The sequence below is a fragment of the Narcine bancroftii genome, chromosome 3 (assembly GCF_036971445.1).
Source record: "Narcine bancroftii isolate sNarBan1 chromosome 3, sNarBan1.hap1, whole genome shotgun sequence".
Taxonomy (NCBI): domain Eukaryota; kingdom Metazoa; phylum Chordata; class Chondrichthyes; order Torpediniformes; family Narcinidae; genus Narcine; species Narcine bancroftii.
In genome coordinates this window covers 239,352,999-239,373,060 of record NC_091471.1, presented here as the reverse complement: position 1 = coordinate 239,373,060, position 20,062 = coordinate 239,352,999, and the positions used below count along the sequence as shown (strand labels likewise).

The window sequence follows — 20,062 nt, the reverse complement described above, 5'->3', positions numbered from 1 at the left end:
GGACTCCCAATAGAATTCTATAAAACATTTAAAGATTTATTAATTCCTCCTCTCCTGGAAGTAATGAACCAGATTGAAGAAACACAAAACATGCCAGATAATTACAGTAATACCAAAGACAGGGAAAGATCCACTAACACCAGCATCGTATAGACCAATATCTCTACTTAACTCAGATTATAAGATAATAAAAAAACAGATTGGCTGACTGTGTACCAAAAATAGTAAAATTAGATCAAACTGGATTTATTAAGAAAAGACAAACAATGGACAATATCTGTAAGTTCATTAACTTAATCCATGCAGTACAAGGAAATAAGATGCCAACAGTGGCGGTTGCTTTAGACGCAGAGAAAACCTTTGACATGTTAGAATGGAATTATTTATTCAAAGTATTACAGAGGTTCAAGCTACCAGAGAAATGTATTAATTGGATTAAAGCATTATATAAGGGTCCATTGGCTAAGGTGACAGTAAATGGATATCTATCAAACCAATTTAAATTAAGCAGGTCAACTCGGCAGGGATGTCCACCATCTCCTTCACTGTTCGCTTTAGCTATAGAACCCTTGGGAGAACTGATAAGAACAGAAAATAAAATAAAAGGGATAAAAATAAAAGAGAAGGAATATAAAATCAGTCTATTTGCAGATGACATCATAGTATATTTAACAGAACCAGAATTATCAATAAAAGAATTACAAAAGAAATTGAAGCAATATGGAGAAGTATCGGGGTACAAGATCAAAGCAAATAAAACTGAAGCGATGCCAATGAGTAATGTAGATTTCGCAAAGTTTAAGAAAGAATCACCATTTAAATGGCAAACACAAGCAATCCGATACCTAGGTATTAGACTAGATAATAATCTAGGCCATCTATACAAATTAAATTATCAGCCATTAATGAAGAAATTACAAGATGACTTAGAACATTGGAAAGATTTACCACCAACACTGATAGGAAGGGTAAATTGCATTAAAATGAATATCTTCCCAAGGATATAATACCTATTTCAATCGTTACCAATTCTCTTAACAGAGAAATTCTTCAATGAACTAAAGAAAATAATAAGGAAATTCTTATGGAAAGGGGGAAAACCGAGGATAGCACTAGATAAATTAACAGAATGGTACAAACAAGGGGGATTACAGCTACCAAACTTTAAGAATTATTATAGAGAAGCAGAATTAAGATATCTATCAGATTTTTATCAAACAAGGGAAAAACCAGATTGGACCAGGTTAGAGCTAGATAAAATGGGGGAGAAGGTACCTGAACATATACTTTATAAGTGGGATGAAAAGCTGGTGCAACTTGGGAATTCACCAGTTCTGCACCATCTGCTCAACATTTGGAAAAAGATTCATGTAGAAAGGAAAAAAAACAAATGATCAACTACCAAAATTATTATTGACGCAAAATCAACTAATGCCTTTCACAATAGATAACCTTTCCTTTAGAGAATGGGAGAGAAAAGGGATCAAAAGAATAGAAAATTGTTGTTTGGGAAATAATTTATTATCTTTTGAACAAATGAGTATAAGTATGGAATAACTCATGGTACAATGTTTGCATACCACCAACTGAAAACCTACTTGAAGGACAAATTGGGAAGCAGGCTGAGGTTACCAGAAGGAAGCAGCTTTGAAATATGTGATTACAGACACAATGATAATTAAAAGATTTATAACAAACATGTACATCAAACTGCAAGAGAAAGAGAACGAGGAAACAAGCTGTAAACCCAAACAAAAGTGGGAACAAGATAAAAAATGAAATATGGGAAAAGCTATGCTCCAGAACTATGAGAAATACAATAAATACAAGGTTACGCATGATACAATATAATTGGTTACACAGGCTATATATCACGACCCAAAAGTTAAATAAATGGGACCCAAAAGTATCAGATAGATATTTTCGCTGTAAGAAGAAAAACAGGAACAACAATACATGCAATTTGGGCATGTGAAAAAGTGGAAAAGTTTTGGGAAGATATAAATCAGGTATTAAATAAAATCACAAAAAAAAAACATACCAAAAAATCCAGAGATCTTTCTTCTAAGTAATACAAGAAGTAAAGAATTAGGCCTCAATTTAGATGAAGCACAAAAAAGATTTATTATGATAGCCTTAGCTGGAGCAAGAAAATGTATAATGTCAACCTGGAAATGAGAAGAGAGCCTGAGAGTACAGCAATGGTACACAGAAATGAATAAATGTATTCCATTGGAAAAAATAACATATAATTTAAAAAATAACATCACAAATGTTATTGATTCCCAAATTTGGGAACCGTACATGGAACACAACAGAGAGGGCCTACCGCGGACCTCCAACCCCTAAAATGACAGAATGAGAAGACAAAATGAACTAACCCAGTGTGTAAAAGTAGATGACACAATTTTCTTGTTTATTTTCATTGTGTGATGACATTGTTTAATGGGCTTATTGTATATGTTGAACGTTTAGTGGGTAGGGAGGGGGGTGGGAAGGAGGGAGGGAAGGGAGGGGGAAAAAGAGGAGAAAATGACACTGCGTATATTCAAGAGGGAAATGTTTGTGTGTCTTTTGGTTAATATGGTTCATAGTGTGAAAAATAAAAAAAAATTTAAAAAAAGACAGCTTGTTGTGTGATTTCCAACTAGTGGCGAGGCATTCCAATTTTAATCCTTTGGACTCAAGCAATTTTTAACCATCATATATACTCTGGACTGGGTCCATGGCTGAACCTTTAGCGTACATGGTTGAGTATATAACCAGTCCCGGAAATCCAAGGCACGGAGCATTTGTGCTTGTTAGTAGTTCCAGAAAACTGGGACACAAAGTCCAAAGCATTAAACACATATTTTTTACTATTTTCTTTTTGCTGGTTGCTTGAGGCTGCCGGTTAATTGAATTCCGGATAACATGGGTTTTAACGTTAATGGGGAAATTAGGTTTGTGGAGAACGAGCCAGTGAGAGGAGCAGGATCCCACTGCCAGGTCAACACTGAAGCAGGCTCTTATCGGAGCAGGCTTGATAGTCCAGATGGTCTAGCCCTGCTATTCCTCATATTAACCATGAGCAGATCAATGCATACCTTCATGCTTACAGGCTGTCATCAATTTCTTCACATTCCAATGAAGCTAGACATGAAGGTAATTTTGCAAAACAGCCCCCAATGGACAGGGTAGATTGTGAGTCAACTTTAGCAATGTCATCAATAATACAGCACTCAGCCACTGGGATCTATCAAGGTTTGGCAACTCATCTATATACAAGCTGGTTCAAAATGTTGTGTTTCTGGCCACAGCACACTAATTATATACTTCCACCATAAGACTGGACTTTTTTCTGATCTCCATTCTATGTTTCAAATGTTCTTTGTTAAAGGAAATAATCAGGGTAAGACCCAAAACAGACAAAATCAATGGCTTTTTGATGTCAAGTCTTGGAAATTGTCCAACAAAATTGTGAGATTTGAATTTAAATTTTAAACCTAAAATTTACTTACAGCATGGTAGAAGCCGGCCATTTCAACCCGTGCTGGCCAATTACACCCAAATTAACTTAATAATCTTCCAACCTCATACGTTTTGGAGGGAGGAAGGAAACTGGATCACTTGGAGGAAACCCACGCAGACACTGGGAGAAGGTACAAACTCCTTACAGACAGCACGGGATTCAAACCCGGGTCTCTGGTGCTGCAGAAGCGTCTCGCTAACCGTGTCAACATAAAGAGAGAGGTAAAATGTTACCACATCAAGAAAAATGGATGGCAGTGGCCAGAGGAAAGCAAGGTGTGGGACTTGGATTTAACAGAGAAACACCTTAACAAATGCTGTTCTACCTGTCACTCTTAATATCAGATGGTTTAGGATAACAGAAACATTCCTCACCTCTCTGGGCTTTCCTTCATATAGTTTGACGCGCTTATGCCACTCATGTACATTATGTGGATTTTGCCGAAGGAGTACGCTGTTCAAAAGTAGGGGACGTCGAGTTATCAGCTGCTCAAACCTGGCCAATCGCAACTCGAGGTCAATATCGTCTGTTAGAGCCAAAGGACAGGTAGAAATGAGGGTCGTTCCTTGTGTCAATCTAATCATCAAGGAAAAACACATCAAAATGCCGGAGGGAATCAGCCAGTTTTGCAGCGTCCATAGGACATAAAGACATAGTGTTGCCGTTTCAGGTAATACGTTTAATACAAGAAAACAAATTTAATGAAAGATACCCCAAATTCAAATCCTCGCACAAGTTTCTTCAAAAAAAAAGCACAAGTGGCATTTCGTCCCTCAGCTGTCCTTCGGAAATGTCTGCATTGTGACTATGCAGCAGTGTGCAGTGGATAAATACAGTGATGACGACAAGACAAGAGGAAAAATAAACTCTCTCCTTTGCTCCAATTAAATAATAACGAAGCCCTCTGAGCAACCTTTATGGTTCTCCACCTTGGTGCCAAATCTTATATGAGGAAGTGAGCAATCCCAAAGGAAAATCAATGATCCACAATATTTCTTCAACTAAGAGAAATACAGCCAGGTTTTCGGTCAAATTTTATTAACGAACAAGGAGCAGGGATGAGGAAGACAACGACTTCAAAAGTAGTTTCATGTTAAGCAGGTTTTTCAGGGTGAAGACCAGTCTTGGAATGAATTATTAGTTGCTGTGAATTGGAGTGCATTAGGTGTAAATGAGGGGGCAGCAGCTTTAAGAGGGAAAAAATCACTGCAGCCCACTGGAAAGGAGCAAGGTGTGGGATCAACTCTTTCACGGGATGTAATAAACTGAAAGGACACCTTGTATTATCACGAAGAAGGCTCACCAGCGGTGATACCTTGTGAGGGGTTTGGGGAGATTCCAAAGACTCTTGAAAATTTCTACAGGTGTACCGTAGAGACCAATCTGGCTGGTTGCATCACTGTTTGGAATGGAGGTGCCAATGCACAGGACAGAATAAAAACTCCAGAGTTGTGGGCGGCATGGTTGGTATAACGGTTAGTGCAACGCCTTTACAGCGCCAGCGATTGGGACTGTGATTTGAATCCGTCACTATCTATAAGGAGCTTGTACATTCTCCCTGTGTCTGCATCGGTTTTCCCCGGGGTGGGGGGGGGGGGGGAGGGCCTCCGGTTTCCTCTCACCGTTCAAAACATACTGTAGGTTAACTGGATGAAAATTGGGTGGCATGGGCTCGTGGGCCATGAAATGGCCTGTTATTGTGTTGTACGCCTAAATTCAAAATTGTTAATGCGGCCTGCGACATCACCAGACTTCACTCCATCGAGGACGTCTACAAGAGGCGGTGTCTTAACAAAGCAGCCTCTATCATCAAGGATCCCCACCACCCAGGCTATGCCCTCTTCACTCTGCTACCATTGGGAAGGAGGTACAGGAGCCTGAAGATGAGCACTTAGAAACACAAGGACAGCTTCTTCCCCTCCGCCATCACAGAATGGGCACTGCCTCACTTTCTCCTTGTAGTTTATTTATTTTTGAAATGGGATTTAAAGCAATATTTGCACTATAATGCTGCCACAAAATAACCAATTTTGTAACATCTTAATAACAATAACTTCTGATTCTGCCCCAAAGCCCACTATTCTAATGGCTTCAATTTCCAGGGCTAAATAAAAATGAGCATAAACTCAGCTAGGACTTCTGCCCCTGCTTGGAGTTTACAGACTCAAAAGCCAAATTGGAGAAATTAATACCCTACTGAGAGTTTTCCATTAGCACAAACCAGAGTTTGGAGGCACAGCTGAGAGATAAATATTTTAATCGAAAAATAGACAAAATTAAATAAAAAAATCAACATCACCTTCTTCAGTTTGTCCCATTTCTGCCGTAGTTTCCATTTTAGCTGCAATCATGCTCTCTTCAAACTGGGCATAACTATCAAACACCTGAGTGAAATCACGGACAGTCATCACTGTCTGAATCGCCTCTTCGTACACATCTCTGGCCTACAACGACAACAGAAGCATCTCTATTGTATCTTCATTCGAGGAAAAAGATGAAAATCAACACAACCGATGTGAAGGAATGGAGAGGTGCAAGTGCACACCCATTCATCTAGGGAAAGTAGCTAACGTACGTGAAACTCGAAGATCTGTAGACACTATGACTGAGATAAAAACACAACAAAATGCTGGAGGAACTCAGCAGGAGGTAGATACATTACCGACGCTTCGCGCCTGAGCCTTTCTTCAAGGCACAAGCGACAAGCAGGCAGGTACCTGAATAAAGACTGAAGAATAGGAGGGGTCCAGACCAACAGGCAAAAAGTGTTAATTAGGTGAAGTAAGAATTGATTTTGGCTCTGTGAAAGGAGACAAGAGGGAAGAGACCAAGACAGAGCTGGGGGTAAATGACACACCAGGACGACAATGCAGGGATGGGAGGGGTGTTTCTAATGGAAATCTGAGACGTCGGTGCCATCTATTTGGAGGGTGCCCATACGGACGATGAGGTGGTTCCAGATTGGCAGTACATGAGACCATGGTTTCTGTGCTTTCCATTTTACACAGAAGTTTCTCTTCTGGGAATGCGGCCAATGGACTAGATTCAAATTTCTTGTCAGAGTACATGCATGACATCACATACAACCCTTGCCTGCAGAACCAGGCAGTATTCACCACTTATTGATTGTGCAAAAAATAGACTTGCGGAAACAAATAAAGGAACGTAAGCAAATTGTCACACAGAGAGAAAACAAAGTCAAAGTCCTTAAAAATATGACAAAAAAGCAGAGATGATCTGACAGAGTAACTTGGGATCGTGAGTGCCCATTTGCTTCAGTCCAAATACCCCACAATTCTGGAATGATGTCAGGGACTAACAAGATGTCATTTCACAAATTCGATATGTGGCACAACTCACAATAAAATGGGAAAAAAAGACAACAAAATTAATTTGTTGTTGAGAATAGTTCTACCAATCTGTTGAATGATTTAAAATGGTAATCTTGCTCGCTAGAGGATTCGTACCTTTTCAAAGTGGCCACTTCGAATGTAGTAATCCGCCAAGGAACACCAGAGCTTCCCCAGTTGGTCAGTAAAGCGAGTGAGGCCGCCCCGGATAATAGCTCCCACATTCAGGGACTTCACTTTGTCTGGGTTTGTGGAAATGAGATGGCAAAGTTCGTGCCACAGCTGTGGAAAAAAGAAATGTCTTATGGCCTTTTCACCCGAATATGAAGGCCTTCCCTGGTCCCAAAAAGGCATTCGGGTCACTGGCCACATGGGTGCATTCACACATTCTGCTGGAGGACTGGGAGAAGGAGAACGTTTAAAGTGTGTCCCAAAACCGAGTGACCTCATCATTTTCTCATTGACATGTGACAAGTTGGAAATTGAAGATGTGTGGCCTATAAATTACTAGAGGATGCATTTATTTGGAACTGTAAAGTAAGCTGTGCTTTTGGTCAATGTTCCTAAGATGGCGGTTTATCCCAGGGGCTCCAGTTTCATCCCACCCATCAAATACGTACGGGTGATGTATTTGGGGCAGCACGGGCTCATGGGCCAAAAAGGCCTCTTACTGTCCTGTGTGTTAATTCCACAACGAGACCTGTTAATTGATGAAAAAGGAGATGGACAAGACCAAAGGAGGGAAATAAACAGATGCAGAACAACTTTTGACTTCTTTAGAAGGACACGTAAAATGGCAGGACTAAAACCTCTCTTAACTTGTTATAGTAGAGGCCAAACAAGGACTTAAAATGGGAAGTGGTTAATGCCGTCAAAACGCAAGGTGCTGGACCAAGTTTGGCCCTGGGCATTGGTGAAGTTTCCATTCTAATAGCAACTGGTTCTTTTTGTACATTCAGAGGGATGTACAATAATCAATGGACTAGAATCAGAACTTATTTTCAAGAAATTCGGTGTCTTGCAGCAGCGTCACAGAGCAAACATACATATTATAACCATCTTACAACATTACTAATAAAATAATTGGGCATGAAAAGTGAGGCCGTGTCTGTGGTTCATTGATCATTCAGGAATCTGATGGCAGCGGGGAAGAAGCTGTCCTTGTGCTCGTCTTCAGGCTCCTGGACCTTTTTCCCCAATGGTAGCAGAGTGAAGAACCAAAGAGACTGCCTTACTTTTTGTGTGGGATTATTTTTATTTTTTATAAGAATGTTGTAAGATGGTTATAATATGAATGTTTGCACTGTGACGCTGCCACAAAACATTGAATTTCATGGCTTGTTCATGACCATAAATTCTGATTCAGATACAAGGATGTAGATTTCCCTGTCTGCTCCATCCTCAAGTGTAAAAACGGCCATTTGGAAAAGGACTTACTTGATACATAGTAAAACGCAGAAGTCTGCAGACACTGTGAATGAAGTAAAAACACAACACTGGAGAAACTCAGTAGATCAAACAGTGTCTTTTATGTAGCAAAGATAAAGGTGTGGGCAAAATGTAGACAGGCACCTGAATAAAATGGTGGGTGGGAGGGGCAGGGGAGGAGCACACTTACTTGATAATTTGATTTCCCTTCTTTTGAGACAAATGATTCGTCATTGACGATGGCACCAAGTCGGACGGCTGCTTCATCCAGACGGTCGATGGAGTGCAGATACTCAATGTATTCCTCTGCATTTTCAGGGGACAGCTGGAAACATTAAATGACTTTTAATCATGGGAAATGAGGGAAGAGAGAAGGAAAGCTGTCGATTCTTTACCACGGCTAACAGGCTGACTACCGACAACTTTAGTTGGTAGTACATTTGCGGGCCCAAAGTTGGCTTGTGAAAACTTAAAAAAAATAAACGCTGCAGAAGCTGCAAATCTGAAATTAGCTGAGAAATTCCCAACTGTTCTGCCGTTCCCTCCCTCACCTTCTCCGCAATCGACCTCCTTCCTGGTTCTAATGAAGGATCGTGGACTTAAAAATGTTAGCTGTTTCTATTTTAAACAGAAGCGGCCTGACCTGCTGAACTTTCCCTGCAATCTCTTTGTATGTTCCAGTCGATGTATGTCTCTCACTTAGAATTTGAACGTACTAGGGGACATGGCAGTGATTCAACAGCCAGCAGTATTTCAAAACTAACTTTAATCACCCTGAATAGCGAGTTTAAATGCTGTCAAATAAGCAGAGTGGTACACCTGGTGGAGCCACAGGCTCACTGATCCAGAAACCTCGATGTAATCCTGACTGGGTGCTACCTGTGTGGGGTTTGCACGTTTTCCTTGCGACTCTGGGCTCTTCCAGGTGTTTTGGCTTCTTCCTGCATCCCAAAAGCCTGTGAGATTGGAAGCAGTGAAACACGAAAGTCTGCAGACGCTGTGATTGTAGTAAACCGGCCTCGCAGTGTTCATAGGAGGTAAAAATCTATCATTGGTGTTTCGGGCCCGAGCCCAAGGTACGAGAGAAAAGCATGCAGGCAATGGAATAAAGACTGGGGAGAGAAAGGGGGAAGAATGGGAGGGGGGGGGGGGGGGACGACCTGGCCAACAGACAAAAGGTGTTCATTGGATAAGAGGAAAGGTGAGAATTGATTGGGGGAAGGAGGGTGGTTTCTTGTGAATTTGAAGGACTTGCATCGTGTGCAAGCAGCAGAATTTTAGTTCAATTGGCAAACATTTTGGGGCAAAGAGCCTGTTCCTGCGGTTTAATAATCAATTATTTACCTACCACCATTGTACATTACAATTCAGAGAGAGACCCAACACTACCTTCATAGGACAGTTGGCAACAAATTTGGAGTCACCAACCTCCTCCTAACAACAACCAACCAACCAACACACTGCTCTGACCAGCAGCTTTGAGGATCAACTAGTAATGGATGAGCCAGTGAGACACAAGACTGCCTCACCAGGTACGCCTCGTTTACGCTTCTACCTTCAAATAACGCCTGTAGACCCGGATTGCCGTCTCAGCCATGGGGAACATGCGCACAAACTTCAGGTACATGGGCCAAATCCGGTAGTGCTGAGTGACAGGGAGGGCACGCAAGGCACGGTCAAAGGTGCGCCGGGTCCTCGTGATCTTCTTCTGGTCAACCTGGAACTGACAGTAGTCTAGCCAAATTCTGGGCATCTGAAAATGAAAGGAAAATTTTACAAATAAGATGACAGTCTGCTTATGCCCTCACCTCTTCTAGAGCTTTAACCAATTCTATTTTGGTCCTTAGGTTAACTGTAAATTGGCTCTATTGTGGAGGTGGGAGTTTAAGGGAATGGGAGGAGAATGAAATGGGATTTAGGTAAAAATGGGTGGCATGGACTGGGCCTATTTACGTACTGTATCACTCAATGCCACTCGTCCACAAGCAAGTCGTGGTGGGTGACTGGGAGCTATCAGGAAGAAAGGTGATGATACACCACTCAGTCTGGACAGGCTCGGTGTCCACTGAGAGATACTGGTGGATGAATCCGAGAGGTTTCTTTCCTCCCTTCGCTTCATATCTAGCCCAGCGGGAACAAGAACTCAACTTCATCACGAGAGCATCCATAACAGAAGGCTGCATGACTGAATGGTGGGGTAGACTCGATGTGCTGAATAGCTTATTTCTGCTCCTATGATATCTACTGCATCTGGCATCTTTTACTCAGGTAAGAAGGAAACTGACAAGCTGATGAAAATATACCTGGGGGAAGACTTCAAAGTAGATTCTTTTAAATTCCCGATTCTTTCATTAACTGAGCTTAAATTCCCAGCCGGGATTTAAACACACATCTCAAACCGTCAGTCTCTCGGTGGCCACACATCCCTCATTTCCACGTAATAGATAACTAAGCGTGCACTGGAAAGTGGGGCAGAAGGGTTCGGGAAGGTAGATTTCAATGGTGGGGAGAGGGGCGAGATGAGATGAGGGTTTATTGTCATACACACAAGGACAATGTACAAATGCCCTGAAATTCTTACTTGCTGCAGCCACACAGGTACATAAGATAAGTCAATGGCAAGAGTGTAAATTAAATGACCACATTATGCCAACTCAGAAGAGATAATTCTTATAAAAATACAGATAAAGTCCAAAAATCCAATGCCAGAAATCTGAGAAACCGGACATGGTAAAAACTATCAAATTTTTTTAAATTTAGCGGGCTTTTGTGAGCCACAGATGCACAGGACATTTTTATTTTTCTTTAAAACTGCTCGTTTCAATCAATGAAGTGTGCTGCATTTGATAATGAATAAACTATCAAAATTCACCTGTTCCTCCCTCCTTAAATTTTAAAAGTACTGCCCAAGGATCCGAACCGACTCAATCCCTGAGCAGTCCAGATTTTGGGACTTCTACAGTAAATAAATATTCAGGAATGCAGTTTGTACAAGAAAAAAGAGAGAGCAAGATTTCAACAGCGGTTTTTTTTGCCAATCCTGGTTTGGGTTAGGGGCGCATGGAGAGGTGTAAAAGCCTGACAGCTGTTGGGGAAAGGACTGTTCTTGAACATAGAGGTGCTGGATTTGACATCTCTGTACCTTCTCCCCAAAGGTGCTGAGCAACTAATTAATAGAAAAAAATAAAGAATGGATCTTATTGATAAAGTGTAAAGTGCTGTCGACAGGGGCAAACCAATATACAAATACCTTGTGCATGAAAACCAAGGCTCGCTCATGACAGTTGTTAACCTCTTCATACCCAGGGTCTGTGATGCATTTCCCCTTCACTTGTTTCCGTCGCTGCTTCAGGTAATTGTACCACAGCTTGTAACTGTGAAAGAATGAGCAGCAGAATTAACATCTTAGAATTTATTACTGTGTCCAAAATCTCCAGGCAGAAAGCAAGAAAGCTGCAAGTTTCTCTGGCACCTCCCAGCTTCCTTCCTCCCTTCCTGTAAGCCTCGACCCTGTGTCGGTTCGACATTCCCCAGCTATTCTTGCATAGTTTTGCAAATGGCTTGGAGGCAGCATTGATAAAAAAATGGCTGCTGCTTTACACAGCGTAAACTCAAAAGGTATTGAAAGCAATAGTCTACAATACAGATCAGGATAAGACAATGGAAGATTTGAGACAGTTGAAATGCAAACGATGTTTCACAAAGGCACAAAAACAAAAAAAAGGACCATTAATTCAAGTGGGGGAAGACGAAGAATAGGGAATGAGAAATCTTATCCAGTAAAACCCGTTATCCAGAATTCAATCAATCGGCAAAAAAAAATTGTGGAAAAGGGTAAAAAAATACGAACAATTAAAATTGGCTTGCCTTGCCATGAATTCGCCAATCGGGCAGCACGCAGTCTCAAGCAACCGGAATTTCACTAATCCGGCCTCTACTCATCCTCATAGGTGCAGATACCGGAGGTTTTACTATAATAGGTTTTACTTCTCAGTAAAGGCTAACAGTTAAAACTCAGATCTCAAAAGTGTCCAAACCAGCAAATTCCATTTGTGCTCCCAACATCTGTTAAAATATAGAATCATGATTTTTTTTTGCCCCACTGTGCATGAATTTGTCAGGCAATATTCGTCCAGAAGGACTGGTCATTGACGCTGGGCCAAATGATCTGCTCTGAGCTGTAAAGATTCTATAAATCTGGTTGCTCTTAAACTGCATTTGAACTTTGCAAATATCACATGCCTTGTAAAGGACATCTTTTCACAAACCAGATACAACTCAAGTGTGTGGTAGATGCTAGAATTAGTAAGTTCAAAACAAAGACAATTTTTAAGTGGCCATCTTTATTCAGCTCTCTGCATTTTGCTTTGTAATTAAGACCATAAGATAGAGGAGCAGAAATAGACCATTCAGCCCATCAAGTCTGGCCCACCATTTAATCACAAGTTGATCCATTTCCCCACTTAGCCCCACTGCCCGGCCTTCTCCCCATAACCTTTGATGCCCTGGCTCAGGAAGAACCTATCAATCTCTGCCTTAAATACACCCAACGACCCGGACGCCAAAACCACTTGTGGCAACAAATTCCACAGATTCACCCCTCTCTAACTGAAAATGTTCCTAGGCATCTCTGTTCTAAGCAGATGCCCTTCAATTTTGAAGTTGTGCCCTCTTGTTCTAGACTCTTACCACCGTGGGAAACAACATTTCCTCATCAACCTGTCCATACCTTTCAACATTCAAAATGTTTCAATGAGAACCCACCCCATTCTCCCAAATTCCAAGGAGAACAATTCAAGAGCAGTCCACCACTCTTCATATAACCCTTTCATCCCATAATCATCCTGTGAATGTCCTCTGAACCCTCTCCAACATCAGCACATCCTTTCTTAATTGAGGAGCCCAAAACTGCTCACAATTCTCCAAGGGAGGACTCGCCGGTGCCTTATGAAGCCTCAACATCACATCCCTGCTCTTATATTCTATTCCTCTTGAAATGAACACCAACCTCGCATTTGCTTTCTTCACCGACTCATCCTGAAAGTTTACCTTCAGGGAATCCTGCGCGAGGATTCCTAAGTCCTTTTGCATCTGAGTATTTTCAATTTTCCTCCCCATTTAAAAAATATTCTACCTGTTTATTCTTCTACCCAAGTGCATGATCGCACACTTTCTGATATTGTATTTCACTTGCCACTTCTCTGCATCTCTCCATGTCCTTCAGCACCCTCCGTTCTTCTTGATCCACCACCTCCCTTTGTATCATCTGGGCCACGAGCCATTCATTCCATAATCTAAACCAAACTGCCTCCTAAACTCACATTCCAACTTAAGTAATCCCCATGCCAAAGGTGCTCTGTGATGAGTAAGGGGTTGCTTAAGGTGGGATGTGAGTGGAAAGAAAAAGTTTGAAAGCCATGGTTTTAATCGTCCTTAACTGACTTGTCATGTGCATGGTTTCAGAACTCCAAAGGAAATGGGCCAATGACAATTTTTCTCAAGCAAAATATTTCAGTAACAATTGGGTCAAGAGCAGTGATTCTCGACCTTCCCTTCCCACCCACATGCCACCTTAAGTAATCCCTCACCAAACACAGGGATTGCTTAAATTTTTTAGGGGGGGGGCAGTTTGAAAACCATTGATCTACAAGGGGTATATAAAAAGGAAATTTACACCACACCTGCCAGGAAGTTCTTTGAGTGCTCGTTCATAGATCATGTTGATCACATGCTTGGGAGCAGAATGTTTGTACTCTATGTAACGGATCCAGCATTTGACTGAGTAGGGGTTGCGAATGATCTCTTCTTCATAAGGTAAGTCATCTTCTTCCTGTAAAGGCAGGGTCAGGTGAGACAAGTGACAAAGATTCCCCCAAAACAGTCACCAATCCTTCGGAGTGAAACACCAAAGTCTGCAGATGCTGTGATTATAGTCAAAACACACAAATGCTGGAGGAACTTGGATCTACGAAAGGCCGAAATGTTGGTTTTACACATCTTTACTATAAATCTCTTAGGAACCATTTCCAAAACAGCAGCATGAAAGAATAGACCCTCAAAACTATTCTATGACCAGGTATCAAGTGCAAAGCTCCTTTTAATGACTCTCACTCTTTGCTTTGGGCATCGCTGCTTAGTGTTGCTATAAATTACAGAACATTAAATCGTTACTTTTGGCAGGAGAGGTAACGAAGAATGAACGTGCCAGAAGGTTGAGTTTGAAGTGTGCTAATGCACGATTCTCCAAATATTACCAGTAGAGGTACAGCAAGTAATGAGGATGGCGAACAGAACGTGATCATGTTTTTCAATGTTCAAAAAAAACTTACCGGGGTATAAGTTAATTGGGTAGCACGGGCTCATGGGCCGAAAGGGCCTGTTACCGTGCTGTAAACGTTCCCTTATTGTCACGTAACATTACATTTAGAATGTAACATACATGAAATTCTTTAACTTTTGTCTACCGTAAGACAGACAGATTGACCACTTTGTCCAGCGCCCCTCACAGAAACCTGGTGTTCCCAGGTGATCTCCCCTCCGAGTACTGACCAGTCCTGAGCCTACTTAGCTTCCGAGATCAGGCCATCTCAGGCATATTCAGGCTATTAGGTATGTCTAAATTTAAAAATCTCATACAAGGGAAGTTGAATGGTAAGTAGGAAGGTTGCGATTCAGTAATATTAGTAAGATCCTACCCGACACCCCGCGCACTCCTTATTTCTGGAAGTGGTTCAGAGATTTATCAGTGGGCTGGCAGAAACTGAAGAGGTTGGTGTTGATGCCGTCCAGTTAGAATGTGCCCAATTGGTAGGAGTTGCTCCTCCAATTTACGGGTGACCCTGGTTTGGCCGTGCATGAGGCCATGGACAGACACGTCAGTGCAGGAGAGGGGTGCACATTTGAAATGGCTGGCCACTGGGAGATGCGTGTCACGGATAGGGCAAAGCAAAGATACTCCCTGTTTCTGTCCAAACTCTCCACTGTAGAGAAAACCACAGCAGGAGCATTGGATGCAGTAGTTCACTCCCGCGGATACACAAGTGAAGTGTTGCTTCGCTTGAAAGGCCAACTAGTGGAGGAGGTGTGGGTGCAAATGAGGCACTTCCTGCAGCCCCTCCTTACAGTCCATTCCAGGCACCCTCTGTATAAAAACACGCCCCACACACCTCCTTTAAACTCCCAGTCTCCTCACTTTGAAAGCATGTCCTCGCATGCGGTACATTTTTACCCGGGGAAACGATTCTGGCAGTCTATCCTAGCCTTAGAAATTTTTACTACTAAGTTTGAACTTAAACCGTACTCCTTGTGTGGTTGTTTAATTCATACATTGCTTGTTAGTGTACTCCATATTCCCACATGGCTGGAGCCAGCAAGAATTTCAGTGCATTTGCCGTGGAGAGCAGACACACAGCACTCCCTCATGGGGTCCAAATCCCCATTTTCGATTGCCATCAGCTCTGTACAGGCTTCAAGTGGCCTGTTTAAAGGAGCTGACAGTATTTATTTTAAAATGCTGCCACCGCGGGGTCTGGGCCCAAGATGGCAGCACGTGTGTTTGGCAGCAGCCACAAGGGGCTGCAGACTTCTGGGCAAGCAGAGGACTGGCGCAGGGCACCACAAAATGAAGAGAACATGCCCTCATTTGAGAAGAAGTAGAGGACATGACCCTATGGGACAGTGACTAAGGTGGCAAACAGCGAAGGGCTTTGTGGCTGAAGAACACACTAGCGGCGGGCTGTGGTTCACTCAAGGAGCCCACGCAGGGTGCAGGCAAATGCGGGTCAAAGGACTCACACCAGACTGCGGACTGCAGGAGACTGACTTGTGACTGGCTGAAGGAGCAACAGGTATTGGAACCAGGACGCGAACAGGTGCTGAGGGCTTCCTGATCGCGTTGACGGGTTGGATCTGGAGCACTGGACCGAAGCCTACGGGAGTGCTGAAGGTGAATCCACGGACACTCAGTGACCCTGGAGGGACTCTCCTTTGCTTCTCTTTCACCAGGCAATTTCTGCTGATGGCAAATACTGCAGACTAAAAGAAATTTCATGTAATATAATACGACAATAAAATAATTTTGAACAACCTCTCATTTCATCCAGCTGAAGGAAAGGTTAAACAGGTTAGGAAATAGAATGAGGGGAGATTTAATAGATATTTAATCAAATTTAGAGGGGGGAAGAGACAGAGTGAAGGTTGGTGGGCTTTTTCCACTGAGGGTGGGCGAGATACAAGCCAGAGGTCTTGGGTTAAGGGTGAAAGGGGAAAAGTTAAGGAGGGACCACACAGTGAGGAGTGGGGGTGTGGAACGAGCTGCCAGCTGGGGTGGGCTCTATTTTGACAGTGAAGAGAAATTGGGACAGGTACATGGATGGGAGGGGAATGGAGGAATAGGGACTGGGTGCAGATTAGTAGTGGGACTAGGGAGGGTGAGTCCAGCACAGACTAGAAGCGCCGAAGGGCCTGGGTTCTGTGCTGTTCTGTGTGGGCTCCAGTCTCTACATCCAGGCCGGGCTGAGGCAGGGAACCAGGGCAAGGCCTGAGCTGCATCCGAACCCATCCCCGGGGCCCCGCTCCACGCAGCAGGAGGGGGGAAGCGACCACTTGAGCCCGAGGCTTGATCCGCGGCCGCCCCGACGTCGGCTCTACTTACGAACACCACATCGGCCCTCTGCGACTGGCCGTGCATGGCCGCTTCCAGCCCCGGCTCAGCTCCCACCCCCTCCCCACGCTGATTACTCGCCGCCGGGGTCCATTCCAAACTGACGTCACCGTATTTTTCTCTCTGTGCTGACTGATTGGATGCTAAGCGTTGACTGACTTGGACGTAAACCAATAAAAGAGATCGCAGCTCTCTTGCCTTCATTGAAAAACTCTGCCGAGACGTCACCTCAATGTTGCAATTCGATTGAGGTATTCTGCCCCTGTGTGATTGGCTAATCATGGCCATATTTTTATTTTGATTGGTTAAAAGTTTTTATTAATATTTTTCATCCTTTAGATGTTCTTGGTGGTGGGATTGAGTTGAGGAGCAGAGAGGTTGTGCTGAAACTGTACAAGATACTTCTAAGGTCACATCTGGAGTACTGGGTACAGTTCTGGTCTCCTGACTTGAGGATGGATGCATTAAAATGCTCCACAGCAGCAAAATCAAACTTTTAATCACTTTGCAAAGTGTGAAAACTCTGTCTAAGCAAGAAGCTTCTTCCCACGGGCTGAAAGACCAGGGGAACTACTCACATTAACCATCTGTTGTATGTCTGCGTGTTTTTGCGCAGAGGACTGGAGAATGCTGTTTTGTTCAGTTGTACTTGTGCGATCAGATGACAATAAACTTGACTTGACAGCCACAAGCTGCTAGTGTACTACAAAGGAGACAACCTCATGGCTTTCAAAAATCACCTAGTTCATAGTTTCTAATGCCTAGTTTCTGTTTTAGGAACTGGTTTTCCCAGGGCGGAGGAAATCTGTGGAATTCACTGCCCATTGAAACAATGGAGGCGACCAGTAAATATATTTAAGACAAAGGGTAGCACAGTTGGCATAGTAGTTAGCACAACGACTTTACAGCGCCAGTGATTGGAACTGGATAACGGGCCAAATGGCCAACTACTGCTCCTGTTTATTATATTCTCACAACTTCTAGAAGTTAATTTGAAGTCACCAAGAAGATTGATGAGGGAAAGACAGTGGATGCAGTCTACATGGATTCCAGTAAGGCCTTTGACAAGATTCAACTTGGGAAGGCTGGACCACAAGTTCTTAGGTGAGCTTACCATTTGGACTCTACTTTTAGTAGGAGGCCAAGATTGGTAGCGCAGAGGTCTGTGACCAGTGGCGGCCACAGGAATTGATGCCGGAGTGAAACACGGCTGCAGATGTTGTGATTGTCAATAAACACAGAAATGCTGGAGGAACTCAGTTTGTCTCCTATCTTTGTACGCTGTGAGTCGAAGATATATTCGTACTGACAATAACCACACCAGCAGTGTGAGTATAAGACAGTTTTAATAAATTAATATGTACACTAAGAGGTCTTATCTCTCTGCAAGATGAACCTGGAAGGCTAGACTGCAGCTCTGGACTGCTTTATATACAAGGTCACTGGGATGACCCCTGGTGACCTAGTGGTGTAATTACATATCACCCACAATATTGCTGACATTTGGGGCCTAAGCCCTGCCTCAAGGTATGAGTGGAAAAAGACAGGCGTCTGAATTTAAGGCTGGGGAAAGCAAGGAGAGATGGAGAAGAAGATGGGAGTGGTAGTGGGGGTTTAAACAGAAACCAGAGAAGTCAATGCTAATGCCATTCGGTTGGAGGGTGCCCAGACAGAGATGTGGTGTTTGTGGGTGCTCTCAGTCTGGCAGTGCATGAGACCATGGACAGACATGTCAGCAAAGGAATGGGGTGGAGAAATGAATGGGTGGCCACTGGGAGATCCTCGCTATTACAGCGGACAGAGCCAAAGTGTTCAGCAAAGCGATCTCCCAGAAGGCTACAATGGCAGTACTGGATGCAGTCTACAATCCTGTAGATTCACAAGTGTGGCTTTACTTGGAAGGATTGTTTGGGGCCCTGAATGCTGGTGAGGGAGGAGGCATGGGTGCTAGTTCTGGTCTCCCCCACCATGGGGAACAATGTATTTATTTCATAATTTTCTGTAAGATCCCCTCTCATTCTTTTAAATTCCAGCAAGCCCAGTCCCAGATGACTCAATCTCTCCTCATTGGCTTCATCAAAGGCATTGAACCTGATGTCTCACTACCATACTCAAACTGTACAAGACATTGGTGAGAACACATTTGGAGCAGGGTGTATAATTCTGGCTCCAGTTACAGGAAGGATTTCTTCAAACTGGAAAGGGTGGTCACCTACTTACAGGAAATATATCATTAAAATTAAAAGTTGCAGAGGAGTCACGTGATGGAGTAGTGGCTGGTAGGGTAAAACTAGTCCTCTCCAGAAAAGAAGAAAAAAAGTCAAGAAAAGACAAAGTTCAACAAATATAAAATAAGAAATAGAAGATAAAGTTGCAGAGAAGAGAAAGAAGATGGCACCCAAGAAGGAAAAAGTAAAAACAACGGGAAAAAAAGAATTCACCAGAAAAGAAGGCGCCCTTACCTGCACGAAGGAACAGGGAGCCGTGGTGGCGAAGAACATCCGTTCTCCGAGGTTGGTGTCGGCCCTGTGGAGTCGCGACCCCCACAACCGGTGGTCTGTAAAAATGGCTCTCTGAGCCAATCAAAAGTGCGCAATCTAAGATAAAAGAAAACACTGACGGGACGGGGGCTCAGCCTAGGAGCGGGCAACCACGGCGCGACCAGCTGAGGGACGCCCAACACCAGGGCTCTCAGCTGGAAGATAAGGAAGGCGGCAGGAGAGGGAGTGAAGTACTAGGTGAGAAAGAAAGTCGACGGGGTGAACAGCAAAAGGAGCAGCAGCAGGAGGCTCAACAGATGAGCAGCTCAGAAGGAAAGGACCAAAAGCGAGAGGCCCAGCAAGAAGAGGCCCGACAAAGTGAGACAAGCAACTCATCAGAAAAATCAGAAGAAACACAGATACAAAGAGAAGAAGACACAAACACAGGAACAGACACAGAAGAGGAAGAAGAAGACTAAGATCTTCACAGAGAAATAGAAGGTAAAAGAGATGGACAGAATATAGCTTTTTTTGAAGAACAAATGAGCGCATTAAAAGAATGGTTGTCATTAGAATTTAGTGCAATTAAAAGAAAAATGAAAAGAACAGAAGATAAAATGCAAAGTTTAGA

The 20,062-nt window shown here is 43.0% G+C and overlaps 1 protein-coding gene across 1 annotated transcript in view; it reads right to left on the bottom strand.

The window, feature by feature from the left end:
• Positions 1-17,053, bottom strand: part of xab2 (XPA binding protein 2) — a 58,998-nt gene extending 41,945 nt beyond the window's left edge. Inside the window, exons 1-8 of the mRNA XM_069927220.1 lie at positions 16,943-17,053; positions 13,971-14,119; positions 11,540-11,663; positions 9,845-10,042; positions 8,480-8,614; positions 6,979-7,143; positions 5,811-5,955; positions 3,886-4,037 (exon numbers count right to left, since the gene is read on the bottom strand). Of these exons, the coding sequence (XP_069783321.1) occupies positions 3,886-4,037; positions 5,811-5,955; positions 6,979-7,143; positions 8,480-8,614; positions 9,845-10,042; positions 11,540-11,663; positions 13,971-14,119; positions 16,943-16,978 (1,104 nt within the window). The 5' untranslated portion in view covers positions 16,979-17,053. The remainder of the gene's footprint in view (positions 1-3,885; positions 4,038-5,810; positions 5,956-6,978; positions 7,144-8,479; positions 8,615-9,844; positions 10,043-11,539; positions 11,664-13,970; positions 14,120-16,942) is intronic.
• Between the last annotated feature and the right edge of the window lie 3,009 nt (positions 17,054-20,062).